General features: G+C 49.3%; 1 protein-coding gene across 2 annotated transcripts in view; it reads left to right on the forward strand.

The window, feature by feature from the left end:
* The first annotated feature begins 8,144 nt into the window (after window positions 1-8,144).
* The window catches only part of LOC127210575 (retinol dehydrogenase 16-like), a 35,092-nt gene continuing 26,494 nt past the window's right edge, over window positions 8,145-16,742 (forward strand). The window contains exons 1-4 of one of the 2 annotated variants that reach the window (XM_051170238.1): window positions 8,149-8,641; window positions 10,999-11,257; window positions 12,653-12,816; window positions 13,301-13,547. In XM_051170238.1, the coding sequence (XP_051026195.1) occupies window positions 8,329-8,641; window positions 10,999-11,257; window positions 12,653-12,816; window positions 13,301-13,518 (954 nt within the window). In that variant the 5' untranslated portion in view covers window positions 8,149-8,328 and the 3' untranslated portion in view covers window positions 13,519-13,547. Of the gene's footprint in view, window positions 8,642-10,998; window positions 11,258-12,652; window positions 12,817-13,300; window positions 13,548-16,742 lie in introns of those variants that run through there. The other variant, XM_051170237.1, reaches the window with a different exon arrangement.

Here is a 16,742-nt window from a genome sequence, read left to right on the forward strand (position 1 = left end):
GAAAATGCCTAAGATTAGGCCGTGAGCAAGCCTGTAGGGCATTTTCTTAATTAGTGACTGAGGGGGAGGGCCCAGCCCACTGTGGGTGGTAGTGGTACTATCCCTGGGCAGGTGGTCCCGGGTTCTGTAAGAAAGCTGGCTGAGCAAGCCATGGGGAGCAAACCAGTAAGCAGCGCCCTCCATTGACCTGTGCATCAGCTCCTGCCTCCAGGTTCCTGCTCTGTTTGGGTTCCAGCCGAATAAACCTTTCCCTTTCCAAGTTGCTTTAGGCCATGGTGTTTCCCTGGAGACCACCATCCTGTTTGTCGTTGTCATTGTTTTTGAGTGGCTGGCCAAACTTTGTGGAACCTCTCCAGACTCTAACCTTTTCTCTCCTGCATCGTCCCTGTCCCATGGCAATCGCCAGGTCCAGCTGGCAGTGATGAGACCACCGTGGCTGGCAGGAGCACCTTTGTGGATGCTTTGCTCACATTCTGGCACTCCTCACTCAGGAAGGGACTTATGCATGGCCATCAGCTCCCCTTTGCCTGTTTACTGTGGTAAACATGGCTGGTTTTCAGGATGGGTTTATCAGTTCAGTTACCACAGGTGTCTACACTGACCACTGATTTTTTTTTTTTTTTTTTTTTTAAAGAGGAAATGACCTTTATAGAGCTGAGGGCAGCACTCGGGAAGCAGAGGCAGGTGGACCACTGTGAGTTCGAGGTCAACCTGGTCTACAAAGCGAGTCTAGGACAGCCAAAGCCATACAGAGAAACCCTGTCTCGAAAACAAAAGAACAACAAGAAAAAAGACGATCTTTTCTCTCTCTCTCTCTCTCCCTCTTTTCTTTCTTTCTTTCTTTCCTCTTCCTTTTCCTTTTTTGGCCCTGTGTTTCCAGGGCTCCTTCACACTGTAACATGTGACAACACTTAGCTGTTTCCTTTCCTAGATGTATAAGGTCCGGTTATGTGCGCATACCACTCACACTGTATTTATCCATGAGACAAAGGGAATTTTAAAAGCCTGCTAAGTAGTCTTTTGTTGTGGTAAATCCCGCCTCCCTCGTCCCTTCAAGGGTTCTTGGTCATTTTTAAATCCTTAAAACTTTGTGCACGTTTGTGTTTGTGTGTGTGTGTGTGTGTGTGTGTGTGTGTGTGTGTGTGTGTGTGTGTATGTGTCTGCAGAGACCAGAGGTCAGTGTCAACTGTTTTTCTTTATTGCTCTTCATTTTATTTACTCGCATACTTGAAATGATTTTATTTTCCGTGTAGGTATCTGGGCGTCTCTGCATATATGTGCCACATGTTTGTGAGTGTCCTTGAAGGCCAGAAGAGGGTGTTGGGTCCCCTGGAGCTACAGTTAGATGGGTTGTGAGCCACTCCACGCGGATGCTTCCGGCCCACCCCAGGTCCCCTAGAAGGGCTCTTAAATGACAAGCCATCTCCTCAGCCTCACCTCACTCTTTGGACAGTGCTGTTCACTGGACCTGAAGGTCTTCTCTCAGATGACCAGTAAGCCACTGGAATCTTCCTGCCTCTGCTGTCCTCTATCATGTCTTCCTTACCCACAGGCTACCCTGCCCTTCCTCTGCCACCCTTTTCCTTCTTGTTTGAGGTAGAGTCTCCTTGTAGCTTAGGTTGGTCTGGAATTCAGTAAGTAGCACAGGTTGGCCTTGAACTTTTGATTCTCTGTTTCCCTAGTCCTGGCACTATACCACTATGGCCAGCCATAATTTGGCTGTTTCCCTAAGTCTTCCTATTTGTAAATAAAGAAATCTATCATAAGGCGTGAGAGTGTGAGCTGTGGTTTGCTTTTTCAAACAGTTCTGCATCTCTTACACAGCGTCACTTTCTCTTGTATTAGGATCACCCCCACCCCCGCCCCCACCCCCATGAGGACTTCGTGAGAATCTTCACTGCCCCCTCTATACCTCCAAGCTACACAGGCAGAGCCTCTGCTGGACCACATTTCCTTCCAAAGAAGGTCCTTTCTCTCTGATCCTTCTACAGGACTACACAGCACATACCTTGGCCATTCTGGGCCCTAGAAGACATGAGCCCCTCAGCAGCCTTGCCCCTCTGAGAGCTGGTCCCTCTTTTCTTTTTACTCTCTGCATTTGCAGCGAGTCCTGGTGGTGTCTTCAGACAGACTCTCAGGGGGATAGCCACTCTTTTAGGAAGAAAGGAGTGAGAATTCTGCAGCTTTCAGGGTAGATCCCCCCCCCCCTTCATGTGTGTGTGCGTATGTGTGTGCGTGTGTCTAGGCTTCTTGCCAGCCTGAGGCATGCATTTTGCCTTCAGCAGCAGAAGCAGCCACCTTGAAACAATTCCTGGAAATTTACTTTCTCCCTTCTTGCCAAACCGCAGATGTTTTTTTTTTTCCTTCTCCAAAAGTCAGTATAATCACCATTACAGAGGAAGGACGGTTGAAGGGAAGGGGTATTGAGAAGGATAGATAAAGGCTGCCAGCTCCTTAGGGTTGGCCTTGGCCCTGCAGAAAGGCTGAGACAAGCTATCCCGGGATCCTCCATGACTTGCCTGTGTGGGTGGGGCAGGTGGATAGTGGAGAGATGGAGGCTGAGGGGTTTGGCAATGCTTATGCCACCCAGATGTTAGCTGAGTGTAGTTTTAAAGCTACTTGGCCCTCGGGCTCCCCAAAGAATGTTGCGTTCCTCCCTTTCCTTGGCTCTTTGGCCTCAAACCTATTCTGCTTTTCAGGAGACAACATGGCTATAATGCCAACTTGGGGATCAGACCCGATTTCACGTATCCCACTGGGTAAACATCCGCTGTTGGGCAACTCAAGTTTTCAGAGCTTCTGCTTTTGTTTGCTTGGTAGGATAATGATGCTCCCCCCACAGAGGTACTGTAGCCAGTAGAATGCAAGCCCCCATGAGCCCGGAGGAAGCCACCCTCTCTGGTCTTGGCACTCACCAGCCATTTTTCTCTAAGTTGGATCAATAACAATTTCCCCTTCTGGAAGTGGTTGGGGTTACATTTCTCATGTAGAACAACCCCAAAGACCACAACGAGTCACCACAGAAGAGATGTCCTCGACAGTAGCAGCTAACATTAACTGCATAGTCACCATTCTTTTTCGGACCCAGCTGTAAAGGGCATTATCTCATGAAAATCTCTTTAATTTTTGAGATGAATATTATCATGGAGGGTACAGCACACACAGAGGCCCAGGTCAGGATGCTTAGTAGTTCAGTAAGCCTGCGTGGGTTGTTAACCAGCACAGTGCCCTCAGACATGGACCCACCCCCCCCACCCCCCCCGCACACACACACAAAGCACACACAGCCTGCGTACATTTTTATGAGGACTCTCTTTAGATTCTCAAAGGGGTCCAAGACATCCAGATGTTAAAAATGGCTGTCCACGGACACCAGCAGAGATGAAAAGACAGAGTTGGGTGGGTAATTCTGGAGGTGACAGCCCTGGAAATCCTGGGAATCTCCTCCACCACACCTGTGGAAAGGGGCCCAAGAAACGGGAGATGAATCTCGCTTTTGCATACCTTCCATGCCCTCCCACAAGGTGAAGGACAGCTGTTTACTTATTTTCTCTGTGGCCTTGAGCAGAGTGAGGGGGAGGGGGAGGGAAGGTGGGGAGGAAGAGAAAAGTGCAACTCCAGGGAAAGGAAAGGGAAGGCTGATAAGAGACACAAAAGGTGCCTGATCCCAGCTTCCCCTCCCTGACAGGATACCACCCAGAAACCTCCCAGCATGCTTCACTCTGCCTTTGCATCCGCCTTCCTTTCCCATCCCTCCCCCAGCTGTCCTGGGGATGCCAGAGCTTTAGGGTTCCTGCTAACAGAGTTTCCTCTGGTTTGTCCAGTGCTTCCTGGGCCTTCAGTTTTTGTCTGCCGCTGGATGAAGTCACCCAGAGTCTTCTTCAGTATAAAGATGAAGAAAATGGAGGCTCTCAGGATGCTCATATTGTCGGGCAAGGCTTGAAACAGGTGGAAGTGGAAAGTCAGGGGCTTAAAACACAGAAAATGGTCATGAGATCTCGTCCTGGGTGTGGGGGTCTTCCAGTTCATCAAAGCTCTAGCGGTTACTGCACTCAGCATGCCATCCTGTGACCCTGGTTTAGCTCCAAGGTAATGCTGCCGAGGTGTGCGCCCCTCTTGGAGTCTCGGGAACTGGATTGTGAGGTCTTTCTGATAGACACAGACTGGATACTATGCAAGGTTCCACCCGGGACTGCAAATCCCTAGTGGAAAGAAAGGCAAGTGGATAAAGACGTCTAAAGCAGCCAGGCCTCCAAGGCCCCTCAGACCCTCACCTCTTCTCAGACCAGTTTCCCCAAGGAGGTAGTAGATCTGAGCAGAGGCTGGAGCCCAGTCCAGCCATAGTGTGTGGGTGCCATGAGAAAAAGGCCTCACTCCCCGGCTTTGCTGCCTTGGCGCTACTGAAATGAGGCCTCCCTCATGTAGCCTAGGCTGGTCTTGAACATGCAATCATCCTGCCTCTGCCTGCCGAGTGCCAGAATTATAGACCTGTGCTACCTACCGTATCTACCTGAGTTCTAGGTCTTTGACTCCTGGCAGGAAGAAGTACACTCACTGTAGATGTGGGGCTAGAAACTGATATGGGTAATCATGTGTATCCCAGACCTTAATCGGCTCTGGAATATGAAGAGTGCCTGGGCATTGGGGGAGGTACACCCTTACAGTGGACAGAGTGGACATCACAGGGACGGCAGGTTCCAAGCTAACACCTCTGTCAAGACTGAAGTGCTAGAGACAATCAGTAGAGAGGCAGGACTCCTCCCAGACACCCCAGACACTGGTTTCTTGTCTTAGGAGGAAAAAAAAAAAAAGATGTAGTTTTCTTTATGTGTATGTGTGTGTGTGTGTGTGTGTGTGTGTGTGTGTGTGTGTGTGTGTGTCTAAACAGGCTAGAAGAAGGTATTACATATGGTTGTGAGCCACTCAGTGTAGGTGCTGACAACTGAATTTGGGTCCTCTGAAAGAGCAGCAAGTGCTCTTAACTTCTGAGCCATCTCTCAGCCCCAGACACTGGTCTATCTTCCCCCTCATCTAAATCTTTATCTTCCCTAAATTAAAGGACAGAACGCTGGATAAACGGGGACAGCTGAGGACCCAGTCAGAGTCACGGCAGCTTGGCTTCTGTCTTTGCCCATTCCTTTAGCTCCTCGGTCCCTCTTCATTATGTCTCCTGTGGGGTGTGGCATCCTGTACCCTACCCCAGAACTCTCCATTGACAGTCCTATAGGGTCCAGACTCTGGTCTTGCCTCAGGTCTCCAGAGAAGATGTGCCTTCCTGTGTGTCCTGCCATGATGCACACACCACCTTTCCAGTGGGTGTGACTCGGTGGACTCTTGTTGCCTGGCTGAAGTTCAGGTCCTTGTTCAACGGAGACTTTCTGCTTTTAGAGTGTCTGCGGAATTTAGGGGTGTGTGTGTGTGTGTGTGTGTGTGTCAGTGTGTGTTTCTCTGTGTGTGTCTGCATGTGTGCCTCTGTGTGTGTCTGTGTGTGTGCCTGTGTGTGTGTGTCAGTGTGTGCCTGTCTGTGTGTCTGTGTGTGTGTGTGCCTGTATGTGTGTGTGCCTGTGTGTGTGTCTGTGTGTGTGTGTGCCTGTGTGTGTGTGTGCTTCTGTGTGTGTGTGTGTGTGTGTGTGCCTCTGTGTGTGTGTGTGCCTCTGTGTGTGTCTGTGTGTGCCTCTGTGTGTGTCTGTGTGTGTGCCTCTGTGTGTGTGTGTGTGAGTGTGTGTGTCTGTGTGTGTGCCTGTGTGTGTGCCTGTGTGCCTGTGTGTGTGTGCACCCGCGTGCAAGAAAGGCCCCAGAACAGGAGGGAAGAGGACAGTGACGACTACCAAGGCTTAGTGCCTGAGGCCCTGCCTCTAGGTTCTATGAACTCTAAGAAAGAAAGGCGGGTAAGAGGAGGAGCACTCTAAGTGTGTATTGGCTACTTCTGTGAGCATGTGGCCAAAGTACCCAGCAGAAGCACCTTGGGAAGGGAAGCGTTTATCTTGGCTCACAGTTTCAGAGGCTCTTAGTCACTGGTGTGAGGAAGCCACGGTAGAGCACCTGTTCTCTTCAAATAGCATGAAGCAGAGGGAAGAGGACCAGAATCGAGAGTGGGTGTGGGTGTGGGGATGGGGTGGGTTAGGGGTGGGGGTGAGTGTGGGGATGGGGTGGGTGTGGGGTGGGGGTGAGAGTGCGGGTGAGGGTGCAGGTGGGGGTGGGTGTGGGGATGGGGGTGGGGTGGGGGTAGGGGTGGGGGTGGGAGTGGGGATGGGGTGGGTGTGGGGTGGGTGTGGGGATGGGGGTGGGTGTGGGGTGGGTGTGGGTGTGGGGATGGGGTGGGGGTAGGGGTGGGGGTGGCGTGGGTGTGGGGTGGGGGTGCGGGTGCGTGTGGGGTGGGGGTAGGGGTGGGGTGCGGGGTAGTAACCTACAAAGGCCCACCATACCTAGTGACCACCTTTCTCCTGCCAGTCTCCGCTTCCTCAGCTAGCACGGACAGACGGCTGAGGAATCCGCATTTAAAACAAGAGCCTGGGCAAAGACACTTCAGATTCAAACCATAAGAGTGAATTTTGTGGGAGAGATTGTGACAGTTAAACTTGGTCGTTAGCATGACAGGGCTTAGAGTCATCGAGGAGAGAAGCCTCTGGGTGTGTTTGTGTGGTGGGCAGCACCACCCTGTAGGTGGAGTTTGAAAGGACAGGTATATCTCAGCACCCAGTTCTCTCTGCTTCCTACAAAGTGTTACATCCAGCCACGACATGCTTTTGCTGTCAGTAAGGACCCCTGTATCCTCAAATTCTAAGCTTAAGCAAACCCTTTCTCCTTAAGACAACAAAAACAATTGGATCCCATCAGCATTTGTGTCAGAAAGAGGGACATACATACCGGTTGGTACAAAGTGATTTCCTCCTAGCAGAGAGAGAGACTTGAAACCAGAACCGGCGTCAGGCACGTACGTCCCTGGTGCATGAAACGGTGGCCAAACTTGACACACTGCCTGAACAGGTTGTTGGTGTACATTTTTCTGGAAAACCATGCAGGAGAAACTGGCTCATGTTGATCTGAAAGAATCACGGTTCTTACAGCTCAAATGGCTCAGTCATGTCAAGCTAAACCCACCCAACAGGGGAAGAGCTTACTAGTGCCTTTCTGATCTGATCTTCCCCGGCAGTAGTTCTGAGAGTTTCTTTCAGGGGGGGCCCCCCTAGACCCCATTTCTTTCCTTTCCTGTTTGATTTATGTCCTGTTTAGTTCTTTGCCGACTTGATACAAGCTCGAGCTATTTGGGGTGAGGAACCACACTTGAGAAAAAGCTACCATCAAATTGTCCGTAGGGCATTTTCTTGGCTAATAATTGATATGCAGAGCTCACTGCAGGTGGTGCTGCTCCTGAGCAGGTTCTGCTAGGCGGTATAAGAAAGCAGCCTGTGCACGCTATAGAGAGGCAGTCCTCCACGGCCTCTGCTTCGGGTCCCTCCATGCTGGAAGGAAACTGTCAATCAAGCAAATCCTTTCCTCCACAAGTTGCTTTGCTCATGATGTTCCCCACAGCATCAGGCAAACTAGGACAGTTTATCTTTGAGGTCAGACTCCACTCCCCCATTGCAGACAGGAAGGCAGCTGATATCTTCTTGCTCTCCCCTCTGGCCTTTCCTGTGGTCCTACAAGGATTTTTTTTTTTTTTTTTTTAAACAGTTTGTCTCTGTGTAATAGCCCTGGCTGTCCTGGAACCCGCTCTGTAGACCAGGCTGGGCTTGAATGCACAGAGATCCACCTACCTCTGCCTCCCAAGTGCTGGATTAAAGGCATGTGCCTCCATTGCTTGGCTGGTGGTGCAAGGAATGACAGTGGGTTTGCTAAGTGCTGTAGTCAATGAGGAAACCTGGGCTCAAATAGGAATTCCACTGTAAATTTGTCTATAGTCCAAGTAGCAATAAAATTCTACCTGTGCTCAGACATTGCCAGGCCGCACACATCAAATCAGAGCCTGGACCTTGACTGATGTGGGCCATGAGTCATTTGGCATAGATAGATCCCAGGTGTGCAGGAAGGCAGAAAGGAATGGACCAATTAAGGAGGTGGTTTTGAGTAGGAGGTGCCCAGGGAAATTTATGTATCAGCACAGAAAATCAGTTGGGAGAGCAGATAAGTGGATCAGAATTTAAAAAGAAGAAGAAGAAGAATGTTCTAGAGAAACAAGATCAGAGGGAGCAATAGGCATCCTTGCCAGAAGCCTGTAGGCTAGCTACCTGCCTACCACAGTCTTTTGTGTTTCTATTTCTTCCATCTGAAAACAGGGCAAGTTCATTTTGTCCTGAAAGTGACTGTGCTTGTCTTCAGCAAGCCATGTGGCTCTACCTGGTGGCCTTTGTGGGCCTTTATCACCTTCTGCGTTGGTACCGTGAGAGGCAGGTGGTAAGCCATCTCGAAGACAAGTATGTCTTCATCACGGGCTGTGACTCGGGCTTTGGGAACCTGCTGGCCAGACAGCTGGACAGGAGAGGCATGAGGGTGCTGGCTGCATGTCTGACGGAAACGGGAGCCGAGCAGCTGAGGAGCAAGACGTCAGACCGGCTGGAGACAGTGGTGCTTGATGTCACCAAGACAGAGAGTATTGTGGCAGCCACCCAGTGGGTGAAGGAGCGTGTTGGGAACAGAGGTACCACTGACATTCTTGTGTGTGTGCTGCTTTGTCTGTTTGAAGGGGGCTCCCCTCCCCCTCCCAAAACCCCACCCGCCTACTCCCTGGCAGGATCCCTCAAGTGTTTGCGGGGCTTGAGGTAACAGCAGCCTCCTGGCTCTCCAGCACATGCCCTGAGCACTTTCTCTCTCCAGCCCTCCCAAGCACTCTGTCTCCCAAGTACTCTGGTAAGAAGGCGCTCTGATGAGGGTTCACCCTCTCACGGTTCTGTCCATGCCCTGTCATCTTGGCTACGCAGAAAACCTAGATTGCTACATGCTAAGTGACAGGGTTGGGGGCTTATGGTTGTGGTTAGGGTTAGGGTTAGGGGTTATGGTTGAGGTTAGGGTACCTTTCTGGAGCTGAGAATGGGACTTGGCCCTGGCCTGTGTGTGCTGGGTCATCTGGAGCCATCCTGGGGTGGATCTCCTGTGTCAGCGCCGTACTTGCTCTAACTTGTCACCTGCAATCCTCTGTGAAGGGAGATATGATTGTTCCTGTGTGTAGAGCAGGGCACGGCAAGCCTCAGGACTGACTCGGGGAACTAAATACTAGAAGACGGGTTGCTCTTCTTTCATTAAGCTGGTCATGTTAATCATTATGGGGCAAAAGAAGCACCTTGGCTTAAAAGAAATCTAAGAATAACTTAAAAACATGGCCATTGTTCAAAATACTAAAGCATGTAAAACCACAACAATTAACCTTTAGTTTACCACCTAGTGAATAAAGCTAGTAACAATTTGACTTGCATGGGTTAAAATGAAAGCATCCTTTTCTCTTAAAAAAGGGGAGGAATTTTTCCTCAACAACATTTCTTTGGATGATAATATTTAATGAACTAGAAGAACCTACCTTTTGACAGAGCCCCACTAAGTTAACCATCCTATGGGATCATAAGCTGCAATTCTTTGATGAATGCGTGTTTGTTTTGGCTTTTTTTTTTTTTTTTTTTTTTTTTTTTTTTTTTTTTTTGGGACACAGGGTTTCTCTGTGATGTCCTGGCTGTCCTGGACTCACTCTGTAGACCAAGCTGTCCTCGAACTCTGAGGTCTATCTGCCTCTGCCTGCTGGGATTAAAGGGGCGTGGCTGTTACCCTGCAGGAGACAGGATCTTGATGCTGAGCTGGCCTTGAACTCATGATCTTTCTACTTCAGCCCCTTTGTGTGGGGACTGCAGGTATGTACCGCCACCACCCCATCTTGTCTCCTACATTTAGGACCATAAGCTCTCTTCTTATGGTCAGTTTTAGTGAGCACGTGTCGGGATCCTAAAAGCAAAATACCTTGGTTGAACAGCTCATATCTCTAGAAGGGTGAGGGATGGTTTTGGACTGAGGAAGCACATGGCTTTTGGGCCATTTCTACAAAATCCACAAGCCCCGGTTAATCACCTAGCCCCTAGCTGACCCTGTAGTGTGGTTAGACCTGTTTTTGGGTTGTCTGACGATCTATAGTTTAGTGACTAAAGAGACCGCGCGTGACAGTGTTCTGTGTGTAAGTGGGAAGAGGAAGGGCTCTGTTTTCTGGGGCAGCAGGTGGAGCTGAACCACAGCATTGCCTGCTCCCTCAGGCTAGCTTTGTATTTTGTAAGCACGTCAGGAAAGTTGCTCAATACTGATTTGGGATGTGTCAAGGTGTACAGGCCAGGAGATGTCCTCAAGTGTGGTGCAGTCTACCGTGTTTGTGTTTGTTTGCTAGGTTTTTAGAACCGATTTCCCTCCTGGGGTTCACAGATTTATCTAGGCTATTGGACTAGTATGCTCCTGTCTGGACCTCCCTGGCTGTGGGCTTATGAGCACACTGCCATTCTCAGCTATGTATGTTGACTATGGGCTCAAACTCAGGTCTTCCTGCTTGGAAGAAAAGTCCTATGCTGACTGAGCTGTTCTCCTATCGCTCTTTGTCACTTGAAAGGCAAAGGCAGCAGCGTGTAAAGTGTTCAAAGAAATCTGAAAATAGAACTGGGAAAAATAAAATGTCTGCAAGGATGGCCTGGATCTGTACAACACGCAAACATAGCTCCATGCTGTCCAGGTTAGCAGAGGCGCACCGTGTCTTCACCATCCCTTCTTAAACTTAGCAATGAGAAGGGGCTGCTTTTTGCTTCCCAGGCAGGGAGCTGGGCCATGAAGCCTCAGAGGACTGAGGTATCCCTGCTGTGAGGCAGCAGCTTCAGCCTCTGGGATGGTTCCCAGCTCTGCTGACAGCACGTTGTTATTCATGGCATCCTAGTCTCCAGTAAACACAGGGCTCAGTGGTCTTACCTTGTGGAACATGCGTTTCACCCACAAGTAATCCTGTGTTGTGTCACTCTCTTTTCTTCCCACTGTTCCCAGGTCTGTGGGGTCTGGTCAACAATGCTGGCATTGCCGGTTCCTCAACTCCCAGTGAGTGGCTGAACAAACAGGACTTTGTAAAGGTGCTGGATGTGAACCTGCTGGGCTTGATCGATGTGACTCTGAACATGCTGCCCTTAGTGAGAAAGGCGAGGGGCCGTGTGGTCAACGTTGCCAGTGTCATGGGCCGAGTGTCTACTTTTGGTGGTGGCTACTGCATCTCGAAGTATGGTGTGGAGGCCTTCTCAGACTCCCTCAGGTATTGGACAGGGATGCGGGTCCTTGAAGTTATGTCTGGCAGGTTTTGATTTAATCATGCTCTTTAAGGGCAGTCTCTGGTTTTTGGACTCTCTCATCACCTTCTCCTTGGAGGAAGGTGATCATTCACTGGGAAACAACTCTCCATGTCTATGGCTGGAGGGCAGGACTGAGACATGAATTCAACTCATCTTTTTGTTTGTTCGTTTTGAGACATGGTCTTTCTATGTAACCTTGGCTGGCCAGGAATTCACTCTGTAGATCAGATTTGTCTCAAACTCAAACAGATCCATCTCCTGAGTGATGGGATTCAAGACATGTGTCCAGACTAAAGATGCACACATGCCTGGCAAGTTCAGTTGCTAGTGCTCTGCTCTGGAGGAGGGTGCACAGTGGGGAGATTTTAATTTTTTTTCAGGTAGAATTGGACCTAAGGTAACCTTGGCAGAGTTCAGACCCTTAACCTTTAGTTCAATTAAGGATGCCCTTGAGGTGGGATGAGGATCTCATTCAGTTAACACATGCTTTCTACACTCACAAGAGCCCACAGTCAACTCATTCTAGAATCACAAGGTTCTCACCCTGACCTCAAATCTCTGGCAACGGCGAAAATTGAAACTGGGGAGGGGTTAGGGGCTGGGGGCAATGTGGCCATCCTGTGGAGTGACTGTCGCTGAATGAGTCAGCAGTGACAGAGTAGTTGCCAGATTTTAGGTCCAAACAGGAACCTAGCAGCCTCTTGGGGTGGGGGGGGGGTGGGGTGGGGGATCTGTGCACCTCAGGCTCTGTGGGAGCATCAGCCGATGAATGTGCTGCTGGTTCCCACTTGACAAGAGGATAAATCAGATGCCATAGAAGGAGGATGAGTAGGTGAGCATAGGCAGGCTTGTGGGCCTGAAGGCCACGGACAAGAAAGTGCTTTATGATCTTGGCAAGGCAAATAGAAAAGGTTGAGTCAGCGGAGCCATTTTGGGCCAGGGAACCTGTTGGCTGCAGAGTATGGGGTGACTTCTATCTGAGTCACTAAGACAGAAGACAGAGAGGCTCTAGGAAGACACCTGCAGCATCCAGGGTGGTGGGGGGAGGGGGCCCAAGAGTGAGGAGGAGGTGACCAGGGCAAGGTTGGGGACCTTTTGCACCTGGAGAATATTGAGGGGTCCTACCTGGAGTCCAGGTTTAGGTCAGTGATGTGCATGAGCCAAATACCTGTGTGATATTCAAAAGTGCAGAGGTGACGCCCTCATCACGAGTTTCATCACTGTCTGCTGGACACCCCTGTATCCACAGCTTGTGACCTTTCCTCACCACAGGTTCATCTTGGCAAGTTACTGTACATCCTCAGGGTGTCTTCTCAGGGAAAGACCTCTGAAGTCCTTGACATCTGTCTGTCTTGCAGGAGGGAGCTCTCCTGTTTTGGGGTGAAGGTGGCTATTATAGAGCCTGGAGCCTTCAAGACTGGTGTGACCAATAGTGAGAGGCTATCGTTAAATGCCAGGATGACTTGGGACCAGACCAGCTCTGAAGTCAAAGAGGCCTATGGCGAGAAGTTTTTGATATCCTGTGAGTGGGTATAGGGGAGCAGAACAAGCTTGAATCTAGAATTTTCAGCCTACTGTAACTGTTCCCACCAACCACTCCCCGGTGTTTCTTCTCAAAATAAGCATGTTTATCCCTGTGTCCTTGGTAGCAGGTGGGCATCTTGCCACACAAAGAAGTCCTGACTACTAACGGGTTTATTGCATGACCATGAAATCAAAGTGAAGCCAGAGATGGGAAAGCAGTCATTTTCCATAAGCTTTGGGTTTTTCCCCTAATGTTGGGGAGACCAAAATTTTCTCTCAATAGAAACGCAGGAGGCTTCTTGTGCAGGGTTCTTCCTTGAAGCAAGGTTGTGGTTCTTCCTGAGGATCCTGGGAAGGTTAGGCTGGGCCATGCCTCCTGATGTGGGGCCCATGGATCCTGGAGAACATTTCCTCTATGTTGGTGTCAGAGAAGGAGTGGTGGATGGGGACAGCACACCTGAGTCATTTCTCGTTCTGCATAGATCTGAAATGGCTAAATATATTGGAGCATATCAGCCAAGAGGACCTGTCTGTGGTGACGGACTGCATGGAGCATGCGCTGACGGCCTGTCACCCTCGCACCCGGTACTCAGCAGGCTGGGACGCCAAGCTCTTCTACCTCCCCATGAGCTACCTGCCCACCTCTCTTGTGGATGCCGTAGTCTACTGGACTGCTCCAAAGCCTGCCAGGGCTCTGTAAACCCTACACCTATGTGCACAGTTGGGGAGATATAGGTACAGTGTGAGGGAGGGGATCCTAAGAAGAAGGTAGGAGGGTTGAGGGTGGGAGCTCCTGCCACTAGGGTTCATAGTCCAATTTTTCATTCCACTAATTCTCCTATGATACTCACTCAAGACCAGTGATGCAATCAAGGGAAAGAGCCAAAGAATTTTGCAGCCACTTGTGAGTGAAGGAGCGTGTTGGGAACAGAGGTATAGTTGAGATTCCTGTGTGGGCGGCTGGTGTTCTGTCTGTGTGTGAAAGGAACACCTGTGTGGTTCTGAGAAGACTCCTGGTTGGAGTCTCCTCTGGGGTGGATTGAAGTTACTTCAGATTCCCCAGCTCTGTGGCACATCAGTTCTTCACGCTCCCTATTCCTGGTCAGCGGAAGACTTGTGAAGATTTCCTGTCCAGGTTCTTCTCTGCCTTCTTGGTCTTTGTATGCAGAAAGCCTGGGCTGTTGTCTGCTGAGTGCCAGGTTGGAGGCAGTGAGAAGGAAGGAGAGTCCTGGGGCCGTGGGCTCTGTGTGGTGCTGGCTGGTCATGTGTGTCTGCTTTCTCAGTACTAGAACCAGTTCTTACCTCCACCTTGGGCTTCTCCTTAGGGAGAGCCAATGTCATTCCCACTTAAGTGCAATGTCACAAAGTCATGGAATGCCTTAGGAAAGTCAAAGGTCGCAAGGGGTCTCTCTTACACACACACACACACACACACACACACACACAGCCTATTTCCTTCTGTATTTCTCCTTTTCTCTCCCCACTATGTATGTTAGTATAAAACATAACTTTATATAAATATAAATTGAAAACATGATATATTTCTAAACCCTAAACATGTCTCACCAAAATTAATACATGTTACTATCCAGTGGATAAATCTAGTAACACTTTGACGTGTATGGGTTAATATACGTGCACTCTTTTCACTTTAAAGGTGAGCAATTTTACCACTTAAAAAACATTTATTCTAAGAACACTATTCAATGAACTAAAATGACTTGACCCCTAACCAAGACCCACCAATTTTAGTGTGCCTTGATGTTGGATATTGTTTGGTCTCTTTGTGTCTGTTTAGTTGTGTTTTCTTGATATTGAGGTGGTCCTGGTCCGACAAACCTCTTCCTCACTCTCCTTGGTGTTGGCATTGCAGCCATCTGCCACCGTGGCCAACTAGTTCTTTTACGGATTGTCATAAGCACTGTCTCATGAAGCACCTACTCAATGCAGAGTCTGCAAGCATGTGTAGTTTGGGATCCTAAAAATAAAATGTCTTGTTTTCTATGTCTTTATTACATTGTTTTCATGCAATGCACTTTGATCATGTTTTCTCTTTCCCCCACTCCTCCAAGATGCCCCCATGTCCCTACCCATGCAATTTCATGTTCTCTCTCTCTCTTAAAAATAAAACAAGCTGGGTGGTGGTGGCACATGCCTTTACTCCCAGCACTTGGGAGGCAGAGGCAGGCAGATTTCTGTGAGTTCGAGGCCAGCTTGGTCTACAAAGTGAGTCCAGGCCAGCCAAGGCTACACAGAGAAATCCTGTCTCAAAAAAACAAACAAACAACAACAACCCCCCCCCCAAAAAAAACCCAAAACAAAACAATATGAAAATCAACACAAATGAACAGAAAACCAATAAGATAAAAAAAAATTCCAGAACAAAACAACATGAAATTGCCCTATTCCCAAGTACATGGAGTTCATGTGTGTTTGCTAAGTCCTCTTGGTAGTGAGGCTCCATTGACAGCACAGTGCAGGAGACTGTTGCTCCCTTTGCTGGCAGAATCATTAGCAATAGCTTCTGGCTTAGAAGTTAGACCTCATGTCCCCTTCCCCTTGTCAGAGCTGGGTCACTTGATCCTGTTCAGGCCTCCTGAGTGCTGGCCTAGTCTCTGTGAGTTCCTATGTGCCTCAGCCCTGTTGTGTCTGAAGACAGTTTCTCTGGAGTCACCCATGGCCTCTGCCTCTTAAGATCTCCCCACTTCCTCATCTTCACAGTCCTCTGAGCTTGAGGGAGGGGTGCGATGATGAATTCCCCATTGGGACTGAATGCTCTAACCTTCTTACTCTGCACGTTGTCCGGTTGTGTGTCTCTGTGTTCAGTCTTATCTCTTGCAAGAGGACGTTGGACTGAGGGGGGTGACGAGGGCTCTGGTGCGTTAGTGTAGTTAGCAATGTGCAGCTAGAGTCCTTTTAATGCACAATCTCTTAGCAGAATAAGATGATTAGGTTTTCCCCTAGGTTCTCGACCTATCTAGCCTTGGGGCCGTGGCCACTATAGCATTGTCAGGTGTGGGTGCTGTCTCATAGAGTGGGCCTTGAATCAAATGAAAAGTGTTTAGTTACTCCCATGACATTGGTACCTCAATCGCACCAGTGTACCTTAATGGCAGGTCACCGTGTGGGTCACAGGGCTTGTGGCTGGGTGAAACTGAAGATGACCTTTGTCCGCTGGCAGTGCACAGAGCATCATCTGCACCTTAAACACTACTAAGTGGGGATGAAGACTGTATCTGGGCAGCAGCTCTACATCTCCTAGGTCCATGACATAAGAAAGTGTTGTCTTCAACAATAGGGCCTTACCATTAGGTTGTGTAGAGCATCTCGTAGCCTTGGTAGTAGCCCGAGATGGTGGTTGGGAGTGGGGCTGCATGGCCAAGGACTCAAGAAAATGTGGCTCATGCTTGGCACTGACAGTTTCCATTGGTGGCTTGGGTCACTTCTGCAGCTCTGTCCTCTCCAGCACACAGCTTGTTCTTTTTTTTTTTTTTTTTTTTTGGTTGTTGTTGTTGTTGTTTTTTGTTTTTGTTTTTCTGTTTTTTGTCCTTGGATGGCCCCACTCCACTGCTCCTTCTGTTCCTGATGGTCATCCCATGGACCTGGCATCTTTAAAACTGCTGCTGGAACTGGCATGCACTTTCACAAAATAACCTCTTCAAAGCACCAAGCCTCAAGTTCTTTGCGTGACCCCTTCAGTTCTGGGCTTTCAACTGCCACTGAAGAGGCATCATCAGTGCCAAGCATCAGTTGCTCTCCATGACCCCTTCATGCCTTCAAAACCAGCACCACCTGGGTGACTCTAACTCATGACCAAGTCTGACGGTCAACAGGAGTTACAGCCTTGTTTACCTCAGGAACACAGTTTCTCTGTGCTCTCAGGGAACACTTCCCAGATTTCCGCCTCAGTGATGCTGGTCTCTT

Source organism: Acomys russatus, chromosome 28, assembly GCF_903995435.1.
Source record: "Acomys russatus chromosome 28, mAcoRus1.1, whole genome shotgun sequence".
Lineage (NCBI taxonomy): Eukaryota > Metazoa > Chordata > Mammalia > Rodentia > Muridae > Acomys > Acomys russatus.